General features: G+C 45.5%; 1 protein-coding gene across 3 annotated transcripts in view; it reads right to left on the bottom strand.

Moving 5' to 3' along the window:
* LOC128696882 (DE-cadherin-like) overlaps positions 1-22878 on the bottom strand; it is a 497484-nt gene that overhangs the window by 25058 nt on the left and 449548 nt on the right. For all 3 annotated transcript variants that reach the window (XR_011393438.1, XM_070096117.1, XM_070096116.1), the window contains 10 exons: positions 18271-18432; positions 17016-17138; positions 14548-14697; positions 13264-13436; positions 12597-12783; positions 7289-7483; positions 5990-6130; positions 4351-4569; positions 1768-2776; positions 1348-1533 (listed from right to left, as the gene is read on the bottom strand). Coding sequence is in view for 2 of the 3 variants with exons in the window: in XM_070096117.1 (XP_069952218.1) it covers positions 1348-1533; positions 1768-2776; positions 4351-4569; positions 5990-6130; positions 7289-7483; positions 12597-12783; positions 13264-13436; positions 14548-14697; positions 17016-17138; positions 18271-18432 (2545 nt within the window). In the remaining variant the exon portion in view is untranslated. The remainder of the gene's footprint in view (positions 1-1347; positions 1534-1767; positions 2777-4350; positions 4570-5989; positions 6131-7288; positions 7484-12596; positions 12784-13263; positions 13437-14547; positions 14698-17015; positions 17139-18270; positions 18433-22878) is intronic.

Genomic DNA, 22878 nt, shown 5'->3' on the forward strand with positions numbered 1-22878 from the left:
TGGCTCCTGGAGTTCAATCCCACCAAGTGCAAAGTCATGAAGATTGGGGAAGGGCAAAGAAGGCCGCAGACGGAGTACAGTCTAGGGGGTCAGAGACTACAAACCTCACTCAAGGAAAAAGATCTTGGGGTGAGTATAACACCAGGCACATCTCCTGAAGCGCACATCAACCAAATAACTGCTGCAGCATATGGGCGCCTAGCAAACCTCAGAACAGCATTCCGACATCTTAATAAGGAATCGTTCAGGACCCTGTACACCGTATACGTTAGGCCCATATTGGAGTATGCGGCACCAGTTTGGAACCCACACCTAGCCAAGCACGTAAAGAAACTAGAGAAAGTGCAAAGGTTTGCAACAAGACTAGTCCCAGAGCTAAGAGGTATGTCCTACGAGGAGAGGTTAAGGGAAATCAACCTGACGACACTGGAGGACAGGAGAGATAGGGGGGACATGATAACGACATACAAAATACTGAGAGGAATTGACAAGGTGGACAAAAACAGGATGTTCCAGAGATTGGACACAGTAACAAGGGGACACAGTTGGAAGCTAAAGACACAGATGAATCACAGGGATGTTAGGAAGTATTTCTTCAGCCACAGAGTAGTCAGTAAGTGGAATAGTTTGGGAAGCGATGTAGTGGAGGCAGGATCCATACATAGCTTTAAGCAGAGGTACGATAAAGCTCACGGCTCAGGGAGAGTGACCTAGTAGCGATCAGTGAAGAGGCGGGGCCAGGAGCTCGGACTCGACCCCCGCAACCTCAACTAGGTGAGTACAACTAGGTGAGTACACACACACACACACACACACACACACACACACACACACACACACACACACACACACACACACACACACACGCACACACACACACACATACACACATACACAGGCAAGGGAATATGTACAGAAGATAAAAACTCAGATGAGCCAAGGGATGTCTAAGTATTTCTTCAGGTAGAGAAGCAGATACGAGATGAAAGAGGAAATGTTAGAGGCAAACTCCATGCACAGTTTCAAGAGCAGGTGCGATGCTGCCCAAGAGGCCATGAACCAGTAATACTGGCCAATGATAAGCTAAGCGGAGATACCAAGAACTGAAATGTAACTACCCTCCTGCATACTCACGGAGTATATATTAATTACATGGGAAAGTAGGGTTGAGGGGTGTACTGATGCAAGTGAAAGTATTTTATCCCAGAAAGTGGAGCTAGAGCCCCTTCTCTAGGAGCGAAACTGATTACCTTCCTTGATTCAGACGCTGTATAACACATGCTGGCTTAGAATTTCCCCGAGTTTTAAAGCTAATCAGCACTGACGTGCAGAACGCTGGTCACTCACCATTTACGAGGTAGCCGTCGGGAGTAACTTGCAGGAACTTTAGGTCAAAGTGGGTAACGTCCTTCTCGCCGAAGCCCTCGACGTCGGTGTCTCCCATCGTCTCCTTAACGAGCTCCCGGTCCAGGTCAGGGTAGGAGATGGTCTTCTTGCCTCGCCTTGCCAGGCACAGGATCACCACCACCAACACTGTACACACACCATACACACGCGCACGAATACCAAGCACACACGTACACCAAGCACACACATACATCAAGCACACACCACGAACATACATACAAATCAGTAAAAAAAGATGATCATATGCCTTTTGTTTTGGCTCACACTAATCATACGTATTCCATACTTTATTTATTGGTAAATTCTCAAGGATATATCATGTTAGCTTCTAGCAAAGACATGATAAGTAAATAAACTTACGCAGGAGGCAGAGCAGGCTGGCCAGAATTATAATGATGGACTGTTGTCCAAGAACCACTCTGGAAGTTCTTGGAGCGTCACACGGCTGGAAGGTCTGCTTGCTGAAATCTGTGGCATTGAGGTCGTAGAGGTGGTCGTTGTGACGCACTTCGAGAATGCAGCCACTGAAGGGGTAGACTGCTGGAGGCGTCTGAGTCCAGCCGTACGAGGCTGCCAGTTGTGGGAAGCTGACCATTGCTGCAACACCGCCGATTTGTAAGGGCCCCTGGACGTTGAGCAAGTGACTGGGAGGACTGTTGGAAAGCCCTGCTAAGGGAACAGTCTTCTTACATGGCTCTGAAGAGTCCAGCGTTGCGTTGATTCCACAGTCAATGACTTCTACTGTGACACCTCCCTCGTTCCAGGTGATGATGTATTCGAAAGCCCGGTCCATGTTGGGTTCGATTGGGATGGAAACGTTGATGGTTCCTGTTCCCAAATCGAGGAAAGTCTCGACTGTCCAACAGTGGATTACTACATATAGGAAATCTGGAGGATAATCTGGCCATGGGGATAACACTGTGGGACCCGTATATAGGAGAACCCCGCTATCATCGTTGGTTTCAAACGTCACCGAGAGGGACGAATGATCACACACAGTCAGGGGTTCAAACCAGGCAAAACCTCTCTCGAATCTAGCAGTAAGCAGTTCGCACCGCGGGCCGTAGTTCGTGCCGTCGAGACAGGAGCATGTAAGCGTGTTGTTTCTGACAAAACAAGTGCCTCCGTTAAAGCAGAATCCCGGGAAGCACACTGATGGGAGGGGCTCCAGAGCTCCGCAGTCACATGCATAGTCGTCAGCGATGTCCACACCTACGACTGTGGCAGTACTGCTGGAGACGACGAGGGGCGACGTCAGGTTGGGTCGCATCGTGTGTTGACAGCTCTTGACACCACAAGGGGACGTGGCCTCGTACAAACACGCGTTTATGTCTACCATGGAGATGTCAACCCCCAAAGCCTCTGATACCTGGACAGAGACAAGCGAGAGCCTGAGAAAGATGGTAAGGAGACGCTGGAACCGAATTGTAAACTGAAAAGCGAGATTTTAAAGGTCCACTGTTTTTATAGCAGTTTCCTTCCTATAATATGAACAAAGTAATTATCTATTGTGTGTTTGCAACAATTCATTACTTCAAGTTTGTATGCAACAGCTACCTTCAGTGTATTTAAAGCAGTTTCTTATCTAAAATGTTTAAGGAAAAGTTACGTACCTTAAGGAAATTCACAGTATTTACCTACCAAAAGTATGCTCAGTAATAACCCACATGGAGACAAACTCAAAAGATTAATTGGTCTGTATATTTCTATCTTTTTTTTGGGATCTTCTTCAGTAGATAAGTAAAATGAGAACAAAAATATATAGGGAAGTTTTTTTTTTTAACCACAGTTACCTAGTTAGCGCGTTTGCAGATGTATATACTCAAGTGAACTTCCTTTCACTCCAATAACTAGATATAATGGTGGTCATTAAATAAATATTTTCCCAGGACGCTCTCAAGAACAGTCATTCATAGCTAAGGAGGACTGAGGATTGATCTTCCATCCGCTAACTGTGGCGCTGTTTCTGGCCGTTGGTAATTCATTTTACCACAAATAAATAATAAAGAGCGCTAAATCCACGTGGGGTCATTCAGCGCAAGAAGTGGTGGAGGCTTGATCCTACGTCTGCTGTGTTCCAGACAAACGATGCTTCCTATTTGTACGCATCTAGATGTTCCCTCGTTTTAGTACAGAAAACTGTGAAGCTACTGATAAACATTGACCCAATAATAGCAACAGAACCAGACGAGATATCACCTTGGGTTAAAAAAAACTGCTGGGGAACTAAGCGCTCCCCTTTGGAATTTAGGAGAGATTTTTATTAACAAGGTAATCTAATACACAGAAAGCATTACGCATTTTCAAAAAAGATTATAGGAGAGGTCTCTTTAATTTAAGATACGTCTCACTGGCAAGTATTGTAAAACTCTACACAAAGTAATTGGAGAAAAAAAAGATAAACAAAACAGAAAAGATTCTAAATGAAGACATATGCCTTCAGAGAGGTTGATTTCTGATCTGTAGATTTATTTGTTTATACAGTCTAGTAAAATCTATAAATTGAGTCAACTTAAGAATTTAAGAGTGAAATAATGGGGTTGGGGCACATGGGACTTATTTTGAGTAAATAAATGCAATCTGCAATCTGACAAGATAGCGATAGTGTGAATGATGGTGAAAGAGTTTCTTTTTCGGGTCATCCTGCCTCAGTGGGAGATGGCCAGCGTGTTAAAAAAAATGTAATCGATTACCTCGATTACAATGAGTTTTTTTTTTTTGTCAGAAAAATGTAAACAGCTCTAAGAGGAAAATATTTACCAAGGAAATGTTGCCTACAGTGTCCCATGATTATTATTTTTTTGACTTGATAAAGTTCCAAATTTATTTAAATAACTTTGAATAGGACGCTAAGACAATAAAGACAACGCAAAAAATATTATAGTATTAAAATATATATATATAAATAGATACTTACACAGGTAATCTGACACAATGTCTCACCTGCCGTCTTCTCCTCAGCATGACACCGTCAAGACGGGCAGCGGTGTAGTAAGGAGAGCCGTGACAGTTGTACCTCACCTCCACTCCGACACCAGCGCCCACACCCTCACTGCCTACATCCTTCAGAGCAAACACATCAACCTGAGAATCCGATATGTCGTGGATTCTGGCGATCTGCTTCTTGAGGCGTTCATAGAGACTAGTCCCCGTGGCTCCTGGCTATTAGAGAGAGAGAGAGAGAGAGAGAGAGAGAGAGAGAGAGAGAGAGAGAGAGAGAGAGAGAGAGAGAGAGAGAGAGAGAGAGAGAGAGAGAGAGAGAGAGAAATTAATCTAAAATGTAGCATTTAGCTTTTAGGTATCCTCAGAAGGGAGATATCTAAAAACTTTCAACTGTGGTATACAATACAAATATAAATGTTTGGATTGGTACTGGACATTGTAGGTGCCAATGTATCACAATGAATCTTAAAAACTGTTTTGCATTATCTCTGTAGTAACTATGGAAGGCCTCTCCTACGCTGCTTCAAACCCACCATGATAATGAACCTGAGAAAAAAAATATTTCATTCATGTATGAATTCTAATGAGTTTTTAATTAGTTAAACTTATAGAAAAGCCTTTTAGACATAATGAACACTGATAAAGATTCTCTCAAGTGTGAGTTTTAGGTTTAAATAAGATTGTTCTACCTAGCAGATTTCCGATCAGTACAGTGTGAAGGCCATTTTCTCTCCGCCTTTAAAGTATTAATGTTGATGGATCTTCGAAAATTCTGATAGCCATTTTACGCTGCCAGCGTGTTATTTTTTTTAATATAGGGTTCCAAAATATGAAAAACTAAATATAACCCCTGAACTTAGGTCTATCAGTAGAACTAATCAGCAGTTTCTCCATCTCCTGAGGATTTAGGGTACACCTGGGGTACCATGGGGTACAAGGGCTGGGGTTAGAAGACACCGGGAATACTTCTCTCGAGAAGCACAGCAACAAGAACACCTGTAACTATGTTTTCAAAACTGATGAGATGGAAACAAATCAGATACATATGGCCCGGTGGTCTGGTGGCTAAAACTCCCGTTTCACACACGGAGGGCCCGGGTTCGATTCCCGTCGGGTGGAAATTCCGACACGTTTCCTTACACCTATTGTCCTGTTCACCTAGCAGCAAATAGGTACCTGGGTGTTAGTCGACTGGTGTGGGTCGCATCCTGGGGGACAAGATTAAGGACCCCAATGGAAATAAGTTAGACAGTCCTCGATGACGCACTGACTTTCTTGGGTTATCCTGGGTGGCTAACCCTCCGGGGTTAAAAATCCGAACGAAATCTTATCTTATCTTACAATACCAGAATGCTAATTTTGTGTACTAAAGTGCTCTGTAAATTAAGGTACTCTCGTTAATTTACAAGTTATGAGATGATGTATCACTGTTTTACGAACTATGACCTGGTATTTTACTTGTTTTGTCTTGTCTTGTTTTCCTCTCCTCATACTCTTAGGTATTTCTTTACTACTCTTGCCTCATTCTCCTTACCTCACCCATCATCCCTTCCCCTCTCAACCTCTTTCTCATCCTACGTTCTTCACCCCTCACCCCCCTTCCCTGTCTTTCCCCTCTTTTATTCTCCCTTCCCCTCACCTGGCGTTGTTGCAACATGTTGTGTGTGGTCGTGTTGGCTAGTCTCAGTGAACCAGACTGCATGACGGCAGACAGAGTCAGGTCCACCACGTTGATGGTCGTCTGTCCGATGGCCATTTCCCGTCGAAAGTTGTCGTGCACCTGAGGGGGGGGGAAAGAGGAGTCAACTCAGGTCAATTTAAGGGTAAGAAAGAGGAGACAGACAGGTCAAATTAAGAGGTCAGGCAGATCTAACTGAGGGATGAGAGGGGTTAGGTAGATATGAAGGCAAAATCTCGCTAGTGTCAGAGGGGTGATGAGGGGAAATTTACAACGTTGAAGACTGATCATCACGACTTGCATCTATTTGTTTTCATAAAAAATCTGTATCTTTAATTACCTCTCAAGACACCTTTCCCCTCCCCTCCTCATCTCCCCTTTACACACTTGTTTAATTTTCCACCCCATGAAACACCTGTTTCCCCTCACCTGTCAATGAAATACACATCTCCTTTATTTTCCCCTCTAAACACCCGTTTGCTTCACGTGTTATTTCATCACCCATATCCCACCCTACCCTCCCTAAACACCTGCTTCAATCACCTGCTTCTAACACAGTTGATTAGTTTATTTGCTATGTCAATTCCTTTATTTATACGTCTTCCCCTTGAACACCCATCTCTCACAGTTCTCTAAACGCCTGTCTCTCTCACCTGTCTATCAGACATCTCTCTCTGGCCCTCTATGATTTTAATCAAAACCTGGGGTCACACAGATTTCTTGCCCTCTAAACAGGGCAGTTAGAAAACATCTTAACCGTCCATAGGTCGAGCAGTGGTAAGACAGATGCCGGTCTGTGATAAATAGACAGAGGATCGAGCCTTCACAATACTTTGTGGTGAATGACACACACACGGATTATGCATTAAACTTGGTAATTTTTTATGAATCAGATTTTTTTTACAACGGCTGGGTATTTTTACTGAGGCCAATATCAGGTGTTCCAGTAAGGAACACCTGAGTAAGTTCATCTCGAACACCTGAACAAATAAAACCAGATTTGTGATCACACGGCAGGAGATATATGATTTTAACGAAAACACAAATAATACCTTTATTGACAAGCATTTTAGTCATCGTTTGGGTACTGTATACCATTAACTTAATGAACTATTTTCTACCCACTCTGTTGCTTCATCACGTAACTTAGCATCTTCATTCCAGCCAATGGCTGGAGAAACCTTACCAGGTGTTGCACAAGTGTCTTATTGATCAAATTGTGTTTTTTTTTCTGAACTGTGTTCAAATTTTATTACTCACCTTGACTCTGAGGACGTGGGTGCCAGCGGAGGTTCCTTTGACCATGGTGATGTTCCCGGTGTAGAGGTCAACTTTGAAGCGGGCAGCGACTTCGGGCGAAGTGCTGGCGTCCACCTCGAAGGTCTTGTCTTGTCTGTCGTGGTCATCCTCGTCTGAGACGTAAACTGACCCGATGACCATAGCTGGAAACTGACCCTGTGGATGAGAGTGAGTTAAGAGTTAGAGGTTGAGAGATGAGAGTAAAAATGAGTGATGAGGGCGAGAGTGGGAGCAGAGGGGTGAAAGTGATAAGAGTGCAAGAGTTAAAGGATGATAGTGACAGTAGTAGTACCTCCAGGATTTTAATCTGTGAGGCTTTAAAGTCACAATAACTGAAAAAATCCAAAGAAATTGTCTTTCAAAACTGATGACTTTAAGAGTCAGAGAGAAATTTCATTTAATATGCTGCCTTCGTGGTCAATATAATATTGAAAATTAGCCATTATCTAGAAAAAAAAAATTGTATCTGTGGGAATAAGTCCCCACCGTGGCTGTTAAGGGTGAGGGATGAAAGTAAAGGTGAGATGTGAAAGGTGTAAGAGTATGGTTAAGAGGGAGGGGGAAGAGACAGAAGAAAACGATTCATATGGAGGAGAGAGAGAGAGAGAGAGAGAGAGGGAAGATGATCAAATGGAGGCAGAATAGAGGGATAGCTTAGACAGAAAAGGGGAGAGAAAGAGGCGGAGGGAACGTTAATAAAGTGAGAGTCGACAAGTCTAGCAGTAATTTAAGAGAAATAAAATGAAAACCAGAGGAAAATAAAAGTGAAATAAAATTAATTAGTACAAGGATTAATGTGTTCGTAGGTTCCTTGGTAGTTACTCTCTCTCTCTCTCTCTCTCTCTCTCTCTCTCTCTCTCTCTCTCTCTGTCTCTCCCTCTCTCTCACTATTGCAATTTTTGCTCTAATTACGCTGTTCCTGATCATCATCTTTCAACGAACTGGCCTTATCCCACCGAGACAGGGTGACCCAAGAACAAAAATTTCTCTTTTTAACTAAAGCTCTCGCTTCACACACGGAGGGCCCGGGTTCGATTCCCGGCGAGGTGGAAACATTTCGACGTGTTTCCTTACACCTGTTGTCCTGTTCACCTAGCATTAAATAGGTACCTGGGTATTAGTCGACTGGTGTGGGTGGCATCCTGGGGGACAAGACTGAGGACCACAATTAAAATAAGTAAGACAGTCCTCGTTGACGCACTGACTTTCTCGGGTGGCTAACCCTCCGGGGTTAAAAATCAGAAGAAAATCTTATTTAAATCTCTTAGTAATGAATACAGGAGAAGGGGGTTACTAGCCTCTAGCTCCCGGCATTTTAGTCGCCTCATACACGCATGGCTTACGGAGGAAGAATTCTGTTCCACTTTCCCATGGAGAGCTGTTCCTAATATCTTTATAATATTTCGCCCTTAAGGGTTTTGTCCCCTTTGTACTTTAAAATATATAACAAAAGCCTTTTCTTTAGGCTGAGGTCTCTGAAATTCACGCCTTGTTGGCCTACGCCCTGCTCTGCCTCCTTGGATCCGGATCCCTTCAACATTAAAACATTCACTCTAAGTGCTAAACGCGAAAGTGTCGTACAGTTTGCAAGGAGGGAGGACACACACTGGCAACTAAGGATAACTTTTTTAATGCGACGTTTCGCCTAGCCTTGGGCGAAATGTATTATTTAAAAAAGTTCCTCTGCTGCCATTGTCTTCATTCCGTCAGTGGTGGAAAGTTGAGGGGGGACTTACCTGGTAGTAGAGGGGGACTCACCAGGTAGTAGAGGAGGACTTACCAGGTAGTAAAGGGGGACTCACCAGGTAGTAGAGGGGGACTCACCTGGTAGTAGAGGGGGACTCACCAGGTAGTAGAGGGGGACTCACCAGGCAGTAGAGGGGGGCTCACCAGGCAGTAGAGGGGGACTCACCAGGCAGTAGAGGGGGACTCACCAGGTAGTAGAGGGGGACTCACCAGGTAGTAGAAGGGGACTCACCTGGTAGTAGAGAGGGACTCATCAGGTAGTAGAGGGGGACTCACCAGGCAGTAGAGGGGGACTCACCAGGTAGTAGAGGGGGACTCACCAGGCAGTAGAGGGGGGCTCACCAGGCAGTAGAGGGGGACTCACCAGGCAGTAGAGGGGGACTCACCAGGTAGTAGAGGGGGACTCACCAGGCAGTAGAGGGGGGCTCACCAGGCAGTAGAGGGGGACTCACAAGGCAGTAGAGGGGGACTCACCAGGTAGTAGAGGGGGACTCACCAGGTAGTAGAAGAGGACTCACCTGGTAGTAGAGAGGGACTCATCAGGTAGTAGAGGGGGACTCACCTGGTAGTAGAGGGGGACTCACCAGGTAGTAGAGGGGGACTCACCAGGTAGTAGAGGGGGACTCACCAGGCAGTAGAGGGGGACTCACCAGGTAGTAGAGGGGAACTCACCAGGTAGTAGAGGGGGACTCACCTGATAGTAGAGAGGGACTCACCTGGTAGTAGAGGGGGACTCACATAATAGTAGAGAGGGACTCACCTGGTAGTAGAGGGGGACTCACCAGGTAGTAGAGGGGGACTCACCAGGTAGTAGAGGGGGACTCACCAAGTAGTAGAGGGGGACTCACCAGGTAGTAGAGGGGGACTCACCAGGTAATAGAGGGGGACTCACCAGGAAGTAGAGGGGGATTCACCTGGTAGCAGAGGGGGACTCACCAGGTAGTAGAGGAGGACTCACCTGGTAGTAGAGGGGGACTCACCTGGTAATAGAGGGGGACTCACCAGGTAGTAGAGGGGGACTCACCAGGTAGTAGAGGGGGACTCACAAGGTAGTAGAGGGGGACTCACCAGGTAGTAGAGGGGGACTCACCAGGTAGTAGAGGGGGACTCACCTAGTAGTAGAGGGGGACTCACCAGGTAGTAGAGGGGGACTCACCAGGTAGTAGAGGGGGACTCACCAGATAGTAGAGGGGGACTCACCAGGTAGTAGAGGGGGACTCACCTGGTAGTAGAGGGGGACTCACCAGGTAGTAGAGGGGGACTCACCTGGTAGTAGAGGGGGACTCACCAGGTAGTAGAGGGGGACTCGCCAGGTAGCAGAGGGGGACTCACCAGGTAGTAGAGGGGGACTCACCTGGTAGTAGAGGGGGACTCACCAGGTAGTAGAGGGGGACTCACCAGGTAGTAGAGGGGGACTCACCAGGTAGTAGAGGGGGACTCACCAGGTAGTAGAGGGGGACTCACGAGGTAGTAGAGGGGGGACTCGACTGTCGGTAGAGGGAGGACTCGCTTGATAGTAGAGGGGGACTCACCTGCAAGTAGAGGCGGGACTCACCTAGCAGTAGATGGGGGACTCACCAAGTAGTTGAGGGGGACTCACCTGGCAGTAGAGGGGGACTCACCTGGCAGTAGAGGGGGGACTCACCTGGCAGTAGAGGGGGACTCACCTGGCGGTAGAGGGGGGCTCACCTGGCAGTAGAGGCGGGACTCACCTGGCAGTAGAGAGGGAATCACCTGGCAGTAGAGGCGGGACTCACCTGGCAGTAGAGGGGGACTCACCAGGTAGTAGAGGGGAACTCACCAGGTAGTAGAGGGGGACTCACCTGATAGTAGAGAGGGACTCACCTGGTAGTAGAGGGGGACTCACCTGGTAGTAGAGAGGGACTCACCAGGTAGTAGAGGGGGACTCACCAGGTAGTAGAGGGGGACTCACCAGGTAGTAGAGGGGGACTCACCAAGTAGTAGAGGGGGACTCACCAGGTAGTAGAGGGGGACTCACCAGGTAATAGAGGGGGACTCACCAGGTAGTAGAGGAGGACTCACCTGGTAGTAGAGGGGGACTCACCTGGTAATAGAGGGGGACTCACCAGGTAGTAGAGGGGGACTCACCAGGTAGTAGAGGGGGACTCACAAGGTAGTAGAGGGGGACTCACCAGGTAGTAGAGGGGGACTCACCAGGTAGTAGAGGGGGACTCACCAAGTAGTAGAGGGGGACTCACCAGGTAGTAGAGGGGGACTCACCAGGTAGTAGAGGGCGACACACCAGATAGTAGAGGGGGACTCACCAGATAGTAGAGGGGGACTCACCTGGTAGTAGAGGGGGACTCACCAGGTAGTAGAGGGGGACTCATCTGGTAGTAGAGGGGGACTCACCAGGTAGTAGAGGGGGACTCGCCAGGTAGCAGAGGGGGACTCACCAGGTAGTTGAGGGGGACTCACCTGGTAGTAGAGGGGGACTCACCAGGTAGTAGAGGGGGACTCACCAGGTAGTAGAGGGGGACTCACCAGGTAGTAGAGGGGGACTCACCAGGTAGTAGAGGGGGACTCACCAAGTAGTAGAGGGGGACTCACCAGGTAGTAGAGGGGGACTCACCAGGTAGTAGAGGGGGACTCACCAGATAGTAGAGGAGGACTCACCAGGTAGTAGAGGGGGACTCACCTGGTAGTAGAGGGGGACTCACCAGGTAGTAGAGGGGGACTCACCTGGTAGTAGAGGGGGACTCACCAGGTAGTAGAGGGGGACTCGCCAGGTAGCAGAGGGGGACTCACCAGGTAGTAGAGGGGGACTCACCTGGTAGTAGAGGGGGACTCACCAGGTAGTAGAGGGGGACTCACCAGGTAGTAGAGGGGGACTCACCAGGTAGTAGAGGGGGACTCACCGGGTAGTAGAGGGGGACTCACCAGGTAGTAGAGGGGGACTCACCAGGTAGTAGAGGGGGACTCACCAGGTAGTAGAGGGGGACTCACCAGGTAGTAGAGGGGGACTCACCTGGTAGTAGAGGGGGACTCACAAGGTTGTAGAGGGGGACTCACCTGGTAGTAGAGGGGGACTCACCAGGGAGTAGAGGGGGACTCACCAGGTAGCAGAGGGGGACTCACCAGGTAGTAGAGGGGGAATCACCTGATAGTAGAGGGGGACTCACCAGGTAGTAGAGGGGGACTCACCAGGTAGTAGAGGGGGACTCACGAGGTAGTAGAGGGGGGACTCGACTGTCGGTAGAGGGAGGACTCGCTTGATAGTAGAGGGGGACTCACCTGGCAGTAGAGGCGGGACTCACCTAGCAGTAGATGGGGGACTCACCAAGTAGTTGAGGGGGACTCACCTGGCAGTAGAGGGGGACTCACCTGGCAGTAGAGGGGGGACTCACCTGACAGTAGAGGGGGACTCACCTGGCGGTAGAGGGGGGCTCACCTGGCAGTAGAGAGGGAATCACCTGGCAGTAGAGGCGGGACTCACCTGGCAGTAGAGGGGGACTCACCTGGCAGTAGAGGGGGACTCACCTGGCAGTAGAGGGGGACTCACCTGGTAGTTGTACACCTTGATGGTACTCTCCCCATCAGTCATGGGAGAATCATTCTCATCAGCGACCTCCAGTGTTAGGTACCGTGTACCTGCCAGGCCCCGGGTGTCCCGGGCCGTGAAGGGAAGCCGGTACACCTTGCGCTGCTCCCGGTCCAATACCGTCACGGGGCTCAGTCTGTACCGGGACCTGGCCCGGGACCACAGAGAGAGAGAAAAAAATAGAGAGGACAATACGGGAAGTCATCAGGCTTGATCTAAAGGGTGCTCTAAATCCTCGGATCAGGACGCACGCCATGATATATGTAATTCCAATGGGTTAGTAATGTTTCATAAGGGATCGAACACCATCTAGCCGAGTGGAATACATTATACAAGTACATTATTTCACAAGATAACAGTGCTTTCCTAACACTTATTGTACAACTTGTGTCACTGTACTATATTGTACCGCTGTACCCAGTCTTGTGCTACTGTTCTTATATATTGTAGCGCATCTTCACTCTTCACTTAGCTATAAATGCTGATATCTCAGCCTTGAAGGTTTGCTTATCCTCCGTTGAGATAAGCATACCTCATACCTTGTAACTCAAAATCTGGAGTATGTACTCACCCCTGCCAACGCCCGAGTGCAAATCTATATTACTCAAGATCTGGATTGTGTACTCACTTTTCCATGGGTGTGAGTGAGAACTTGTCCCTGATGTGTTTGGGAGTGTGCGCGTGGAACTCAAGGGAACACGGACACCCATTCATCTCGCTGTCCAGGTCCCCGAGTTCAATGATCACAGGTTCAACAAACTCTGGCTCCAGGTTTTCCAGGATCCTGGCGTAACTCTGTTCCTGCCGGAGGGAAGACAGGAGAGAGAGAGAGAGAGAGAGAGAGAGAGAGAGAATATTTAATATATATTTTTATTAGCTCGATGGGTCGTCAACCCAACACATTGCAGGACGACCCAGAGAAGCAAATCCCCCCCCCTAAAAAAAGTTCCACTCACCATCATTCAGTCTCTAGCACTCTTTCCAGAGGAACTCGTACATTATGAACCAATATTGACTCACCAGACTGCAGCATTCACAACAGACTTGCAATATGCAGTCACTGCACTTGCAACATCCAAAACTCAAGTTCGGAAGGTCGTTTACACTTGAAACTCTTCACCTGTATTACAGTATGAACATTAAAATGGTATAAAATACCGATAGATTGTTACATCGTCTTCAAGTCTCTTCTGCTTCTATCAACTTTTCTGTACTCGACTGAAGAAGCCTACTGTGTAGGCGAAACGTTTCGAAATAAAGATACCTAACTGTTGCACATGTGTCTTACTTGTATTACAGTAGTCAAACTGAAGCAGGTTTTAACTAATTTTAAACCACGATCCGTTCTTCACGACTGGTTAGGTTAGGTTAGGTAAGGTTCGTCAGGAAACAGGACAAATGTTTCCTGACGCGGGTCTTAGTCAGATGATGACCCGCCTTTGGAGCTTTTGGTCATCTGACCGAGGCCTTCCGCTGGCTTACCGGTCCACCCCTTTAAAAATTATGGTCATTTATAACCATTGTTACTATGTATTTCACGACTGGTATATTGTACCTCTCCTAAGATACTATATTCTCTTAGACGAATTTTTCGCAAGGCTTTTTGTGTATGTTATTGTCACTTACGCAGCAAAGTCTAGCGTAACGCAAAAAAATGATAAAACACTTCCATGGCCTTTAATTCCAGTAAAAATAACGTTCTCTTGGAAGGATGGGAAATATATTAAATGGTTTGCTTTTCCACGGTCTTTAATCAAAGAAAAAAACAATGCTCTTTTGTTAAAAAAAAAGAATATATATATATATATATATATATATATATATATATATATATATATATATATATATATATATATATATATGTATATATAAATTCAACCTTGCATATGGTAAAAAGGTCAGCGGGACTTACTGGTTTGATGAAGTGTGGATAGTTGTCGTTAAGGTCATTGATGATGACCTGGACGGTGGCGGGGTCAGCGTCGTGACCTTTCCCACCTTCATCATTGGCCCTGGGGTAGAGGGTCATCGTGCCACGTAGAGCTGCCTCCCTGTCCAGGCACTGTGAGAGAAAGATGCTTCGATATTTATAAAGCATTTTTACCTTGTAATTCAACCAACACTCGTACCAATACAAAGTCATGGTATACAATACATACAGTAAAAACAAAGCTAAAGCAAGAAAAGAATAAAAACAACGAACATGAATAAAAACACAAATAAATACTATCATACCTAGTTAAAATAGCCAGCATAAGTTATAATCACCTTTTGTATTATTGATGTCAGACGACTTCCTTAAAAGTCCCCCGAGGTCCCTATAGGCTCCTCAGTAATTAAAAAAGTCATGACGAAGGCAGAGAAGCCTAAGCTGTGAACAAGGAGGAACAGGAACACTGGTGAACCGGTGTTTATAAACGAGGTTGTGTGTCCAATCCTCAGTCGACAGAGATTAGTCTCAAAATGACGACTCTTGTTGAAGGAGGACGACCAAACGCTCCAGTCAAACCCTGTATTACTTTCTGCTAGTCTGTAGACCCCATCGGTCTCGCCACTTCCCAAGGACGTGTGTGTGGATATGACCAATAAAATCATTGTAAAAGCCTCTTATTATAGCCTTCGCCTGTTCATTTCCCAAGCTGTAGCTCGGGAAACAACATGACGCAGGCACCAACATGCCTGCTCAAGTAACAACATGGCTTAGGCAGCACCACCATGGTTGCTCGGGTACAAACATGGCTCCGGCACCAAAATAGTTACTTTCGTAACAACATGTCTCGGACACCAACATGGCTGCTAGGGAACCAACATAGCTCCACATCCTCGTGCCGCGTGTTGAGGCGAGCTAGCCACTCCTGGATCTTTTACACCACAGGGTGGACGGAAGCGCACTGGGAATCTGGGTACACAATAAACTACTGTAAGCCATCTATCAAGCCAAGAGCAACGAGGACTGTAGAGAGCTCCGCAGTGAGCACAAAGGACTCTCATACTAGCTGTACACACTAAGAGTCCTCAGGAGTGATGACAGCAAAGGCGAACACCTCCCTCGCTTTCTGGCTGTCAGTACAGACCTTAAGTCTTGAAGCACCAGCCAACTTATGTTCCAGGAAATTATCCAGGGTCATTACCGGGGCTCGATACATAGGGATCACAATCCACTGCCTTCAAAACGAACCAAAGGCATCATCCAAGGAGGACTAGGAGAGAGAGAGAGAGAGAGAGAGAGAGAGAGAGAGAGAGAGAGAGAGAGAGAGAGAGAGCGTGCAAGTGAATAGGCTAGTGAGAGAGTGAAAGAGTGTTTGTGAGTGGGTGAATGAGTGAGTGAATTACCAGAGGATCAAAGACACTGGTAAGAGCTCTTCAGGGGTGCCTATGCCTAAGTGATAGCTGATTGAGAGGAGATAGGGGGAGAGGAGAAAAAAGATTGGAAAGGAAGGAGGGGTAATAAAGGGAGGGAGGGAGAGAAAAAACAGGAGAAGAGAAGGAAGAGGTGATGTGTGAGTAGGGCAGGTACACACACACATACATACACACCACTCCACAAACCTATCAGGTCCAGAAATCGTCTCACTAATGCATTTAAGGGATAAAACGCCACCCATCACCATGACTGCACGGCCCAGCAACCTCTCCCCTTTATATCTCTAACGTGTACACAAACACACACACACACACACACACAAAGTGACGTAGTGGAGGCAGGAATCATAAGCAGTTTTAAGACGAGGTATGATAAAGCTCATGGAGGAAGGAGAGAGAGGTCCTAGTAGCTGTCAGTGAAGAGGCGGGGCCAGAAGCTGAGTATCGACCCCTGCAACTACAAACAGGTGAGCACACACACACACACGCACGTTTCGTGTATGCATACAACGAGAGAGAGAAAAATGGAATCTATATTCAGACCTATTAACAGAAAAATCTAAACTCTTATGGGTCATTCAAGCTCTTGGAAACGAGAGGCAATCAAGTTTAATCCCAGGAAGAGGACAGCTCCTGTTCCAAGGATTAAGAGCTTCACCATCATCAAGGCAGTTCTCTAAAGGGACAATCTCGAGGAAACTTTAGCTGAACAAGGTAAAGAAAGATTGGCTGGGGAATTATCAGAGAAAAAACGAATTTGCTAAAATATGCATAGAGGAAAATAGAGCAAATAATTCCAGTAGTTTAAAAAAAACAAAACTGAAACACACACACACACACACACACACACACACACACACACACACACACACACACACACACACACACACACACACACACACACACACACAAACACACACACACAAACACACAGGAAGATCGTAACAAGATATACTCAAGACACAATCAGTGACAGTAGCAGCAACAGTAAGTGTAGCATAAGTACCGTTAACTTACCCCTTTCATGGTGAGTTGACCTGACCGGTCGTTGATGGAGAAATTCCTGAGTTCGGCTGGTGAGAGGTAGTAGAGAATATTCTGATTGGCTGTGGGTGGAAGATCCGGGTCCAGCGCTGATACCTGAATGTTCAAAAAAACTAGCAAAATAGCTGCAATTGCTTAGTTTATATATACATATATATATATATATATATATATATATATATATATATATATATATATATATATATATATATATATATATATATATATATATATATATAATTATTGTTTACCCTCCCCTCCCTTTCTACCACTTTCCTCATTCATAATTCTATCTATTTTATCTTCTCTTTTGCATATTCATTCCTCCACATTTATCTTTCCCCTCGCCTTCCCTTTCCTCATCTCTACCTGTTTCTCATCACTTTCCACACCATTTTCCATCTCCTCCCCTCTCCTTCCTTTACTACATTTCTCTCCGAAATCTCTACCCTTTTTCACCCTTTTCTCTACCTTCTTTTCTATCCATAGTCAGTTCCTGTTCTGTGCCTATCCTCCTGGGCAGTGCTTGTCTTCCTCTTACTATTACCTATCCTTTCTCTTCCTTTGTGTAATTATTTCTCTGTTCTGTATCTATTCTTTTCTAGGTCTGTACATTTCCTTCCCTAGGCCAAGCACTATCCTTACCCAGGAATGTTCCAAGCTTACCCTGGTCTAAGCCTATCCTTTCACAGGCCTGAATCTATTCTTTCCCAGGCCTGAATCTGTTTCCCTAGGCCTGTAGATATCGTACACCTATCCTTCCCTAAGCCTATATGTACCCTCATCCTGGTCTGAGTTTATCATTCTCCTAACCTGCATCTATTTTACTCCAACCTTGTCTCTTATTTTTGCCTGTGGACTAACTATTTTATACCTGGCCTGCCCCCCTCTGGACTAACTATTTTATACGTGACCTGCCTTCCCCTCTGGACTAACTATTTTATACCTGACCTGCCTTCCCCTCTGGACTAGCTATTTTATACCTGACCTGCCTTCCCCTCTGGACAAACTATTTTATACCTGACCTGCCTTCCCCTTTGGTCTAACTATTTTATACCTGACCTGTCTTCCCCTCTGAACTATTTATACCTGACCTGCCCCCTCTCTGGAGTGTTTATACCTGACCTGCCCCCTCTCTGGAGTGTTTATACCTGACCTGCCCCCTCTCTGGAGTGTTTAGATTGTATACCTGACTTGCCTTCCCCTCTGGACTGCAATATTTCCTGACCTTGCCAAGGATGATGGAGCAATCTGTGTTCTCTGTCACGGTGAACGTGTAGTTAGCTTTCTCAAAGACGGGTTGAAGGTCGTTGACATTGGCTACGGCTATGGTGATGTCCGCCTCCGCTGGAGCGTTGTTCCCGTCACTCACGCGAACTCGCATCGTGAACTGTGATGTGAAGGGTGAGGAGGAGGGGATGTGGGGGAGAGGGAAGGAATCCGATGGGTTACGGTTGGAAGTAATGGGGATAAATGGGAATTAGTAGAGAGTTAGAATTATATTACTGATTTGTATACAATAAGACATGCACAATACTTGGCTACGTTTATTGTCGTAACGTTTCACTTGCATCAGACTTCTGAAATCGAATACGTGAAAACTGCTCATACTGTCTGTACAAGTAGTGTACGGGTATGGCAGAACTGGTATTCTGCAACTACGAAGACGCATTCATATCAGAGCTATGAAATACTACGCTGGGTTACACACACACACACACACACACACACACACACACATATATATATATATATATATATATATATATATATATATATATATATATATATATATATATACATATATATATATATATATATATATATATATATATATATATATATATATATATATATATATATATATATATATATATATATATATATATATACATGCTGAGGTGTATTTCCAACAACGTTGGAGAAAAGACAGTTGAATGAAAAGCTATTGGTGTGACAACGTTTCGCTCTCCGTAAAGTTTTATCAGCTCAAGGGAGGTTCCTTGATACTGGTACGGGGATGTTGATCTAGCGAATTATATCTGTGCTCCAATTCCCTGAATCAAGCCTGAATGCCTTACAACCCTCCTTCCTTCCCCTCACAAGCACTGCGTAATCTCTACGGGTTTCGTGCTCCCCATTATAATAAGAATGTTAAGTCTTACAAAGTTCCGCAAAGAGAAATTTTGTCATAATGGAAGCTTGCTATGCTTCCATTAAGGCCGTAGTTTATGCAGCGCAGTTCTCACCTCGCAACTACAGGATGGGCCAGCATGTACAATGAGTTGGGTGGCTAATTGGATTTAATGTTTTTCGACTACACGAGGATCACAAAGACTGCATGTCGCCTTTTCAGCACCAGTCAGGATTACTTTAATCCCTTAAATAATGATTAAAGTAAACGCTCAGTGTATAAATACAAATACATACACCACTCGTTATATATATATATATATATATATATATATATATATATATATATATATATATATATATATATATATATATATATATATATATATTCCTGTATATATATATATATATATATATATATATATATATACGTCTTACAGCTGGGGTTTTCAGTCACAACTTGCGATTTGGGCTTAAATAGCAACGCTCTTCTTGCCGGATAAGGCAAGCGAAAATTTAGGTTTGCAATAATTTCGCAAAAATCATTCTAAACCTAACGAAAAAAAATGTATTTCACTTTGTTTATTATTAAACTGTAAAACTTATCTAAAATATATTTAGTTGGATTAGGCTAAATTAAATTGCGCTTGTTATAATAAGGTCAAGCAAGTTTTCTGAGGTTCTTTTGGTACAAAATTATTAATTTTTACATTAACATAAATGAAAAAATATATCTTTAAACGTACATGAGAAAATTTTGGAAAGGATTTAATATTAAACGAGTTGTTGCTCATTGACGAGTTTTACCTATTCAGCACGACATATATATTTATGTGTGTGTGTGTGAGTGTGTGTGTGTGTGTGTGTGTGTGTGTGTGTGTGTGTGTGTGTGTGTGTGTGTGTGTGTGTGTGTGAGTGTGTGTGTACTCACCTATTTGTACTCACCTATTTGTGGTTGCAGGGGTCGAGTCATAGCTCCTGGCCCCGCCTCTTCACTGATTGCTACTAGGTCCTCTCTCTCCCTGCTCCATGAGCTTTATCATACCTCGCCTTAAAACTATGTATGGTTCCCGCCTCCACTACTTCACTTTCTAGGCTATTCCACGGCTTGACTACTCTATGACTGAAGAAATACTTCCTAACATCCCTTTGATTCATCTGAGTCTTCAACTTCCAATTGTGACCTCTTGTGTCTGTGTCCCATCTCTGGAACATCCCGTCTTTGTCCACCTCGTCTATTCCGCGCAGTATTTTATATGTCGTTATCATGTCTCCCCTGACCCTCCTGGCCTCCAGTGTCGTCAGGCCGATTTCCCTCAACCTTTCTTCGTAGGACAATCCCCGTAGCTCTGGGACTAGTCTTGTTGCAAACCTTTGCACTTTCTCTAATTTCTTGACGTGCTTGACTAGGTGTGGATTCCAAACTGGTGCTGCATACTCCAGTATGGGCCTGACGTAAATGGTATACAGAGTCTTGAACGACTCCTTGATGTGCGCCTCAGGAGATATGCTCGGTGTTATACTCACCCCCAGATCTTTTTCCTTGAGTGAGGTTTGCAGACTTTGGCCATCTAAACTATATTGTGTCTGCGGTCTTCTTTGCCCTTCCCCAATCTTCATGACTTTGCATTTGGTGGGGTTAAACTCAAGGAGCCAGTTGCTGGACCAGGCTTGTAGCCTGTCCAGGTCTCTTTGTAGTCCTGCCTGATCCTCATCCGATTTGATTCTTCTCATTAACTTCACATCGTCCGCAAACAAGGACACTTCTGAGTCTATCCCTTCCGTTATGTCATTCACATATACAAAGAACAGCACAGGTCCTAGGACTGACCCCTGTGGAACCCCGCTTGTCACAGGCGCCCACTTTGACACCTCGTCACGTACCATGACTCGTTGTTGCCTCCCTGTAAGGTATTCTCTTATCCATTGCAGTGCCTTTCCTGTTATGTGTGCCTGATCCTCTAGCTTTTGCAGTAACCTCTTGTGAGGAACTGTGTCGAAGGCCTTCTTGCAGTCCAAAAAAATGCAGTCGATCCACCCCTCTCTCTCTTGTCTTACTTCTGTCACCTTGTCATAAAACTCTAATAGGTTTGTGACACAGGATTTTCCCTCCCTGAAACCATGCTGGTTGTCAATTATACACTTGTTTCTTTCCAGGTGCTCCACCACTCTCCTCCTGATGATCTTCTCCATGACCTTGCATACTATACACGTTAGTGATACAGGTCTGTAGTTTAGTGCCTCATGTCTGTCTCCCTTTTTAAAAATTGGGACTACATTTGCCATCTTCCATACCTCTGAGTTGCCAAGTTTCAAATGATGTGTTGAAGATCTTTGTTAATGGTACACACAATGTCTCTGCTCCCTCTTTAAGGACCCACGGAGAGATGTTGTCTGGTCCCACCGCCTTTGAGGTGTCAAGTTCGCATAGCAGCTTCTTCACCTCCTCCTTGGTTATATGTACCTCATCCAGCACTTGCTGGTGCACCCCCCTGCCCTGATTTCCTGGAGTCCTACTGGTTTCCACTGTAAATACTTCTTTAAATCTTGTGTTGAGCTCCTGACATACCTCCCGGTCGTTTCTTGCGAATTCCCCATCACCCTTCCTCAGTCTGATTACCTGGTCCTTGGCTGTTGTTTTCCTCCTGATGTGGCTGTACAACAGCTTCGGGTCAGTCTTTACTCTCTATGCTATGTCATTTTCGTATTGCCGCTGAGCATCCCTTCTTATCTGTGCATATTCGTTTCTGGCTCTTCGGCTAATCTCTTTATTTTCCTGAGTTCTCTGTCTTCTGTACCTTTTCCATTCTCTAGTACACCTAGTTTTTGCTTCCCTACACCTTTGGGTGAACCAAGGACTCGTTCTGTTCTTCCCATTATTTCTGTTTCCCTTGGGAACAAACCTCTCCTCTGCCTCCTTGCATTTTGTTGCCACATAGTCCATCATTTCTTGTACTGGTTTTCTTGTCAGTTCCCTCTCCCACTGAATGTTTTGAAAGAAGTTCCTCAAGCCTGAGTAATTCCCCCTTTTGTAGTTTGGTTTTTCCCAGCCTATTCCTGCTGCTCTCTCCACTTGGAGCTCAACTATGTAGTCGAAGCACAGAACCACATGATCACTAGCTCCCAGGGGCCTTTCATACATGACATCCTCGATGTCAGAACTACTCAAGGTGAATACAAGGTCCAGTCTTGCTGGTTCATCCTCTCCTCTCTCTCTGGTAGTGTCTCTAACATGTTGATGCATGAGGTTTTCCAGTACCACATCCATCATCTTGGCTCTCCATGTTTCGGGACCCCCATGGGGCTCCAGGTTTTCCCAGTCAATCTCCTTGTGATTGAAATCACCCATAACTAGTAACTTTGCTCCCCCCATGTGTGCTCTCCTGGCCACCTCGGCTAGTGTGTCGACCATTGCTCTGTTGCTCTCATCGTATTCTTCTCTTGGCCTCCTGCAGTTCTGTGGTGGGTTGTACATTACTGCAATTATCACCTTATGTCCCTTATGTCCATTCCTTCCATTTTCTCAACCCCCCACTGGTTTTTAATGAGCAGTGCAACTCCTCCTCCCCCTCTCCTCCCTCTGTCTTTCCTGAGGATTTGATATCCGGATGGAAAGATTGAATCTTTTATTATTCTGGTGAGTTTTGTTTCTGTGAGTGCTATTATGTCTGGGGATGTCTCCTTGATTCTTTCGTGCCACTCC

Source organism: Cherax quadricarinatus, chromosome 52, assembly GCF_038502225.1.
Source record: "Cherax quadricarinatus isolate ZL_2023a chromosome 52, ASM3850222v1, whole genome shotgun sequence".
Classification (NCBI taxonomy): Eukaryota; Metazoa; Arthropoda; class Malacostraca; order Decapoda; family Parastacidae; genus Cherax; species Cherax quadricarinatus.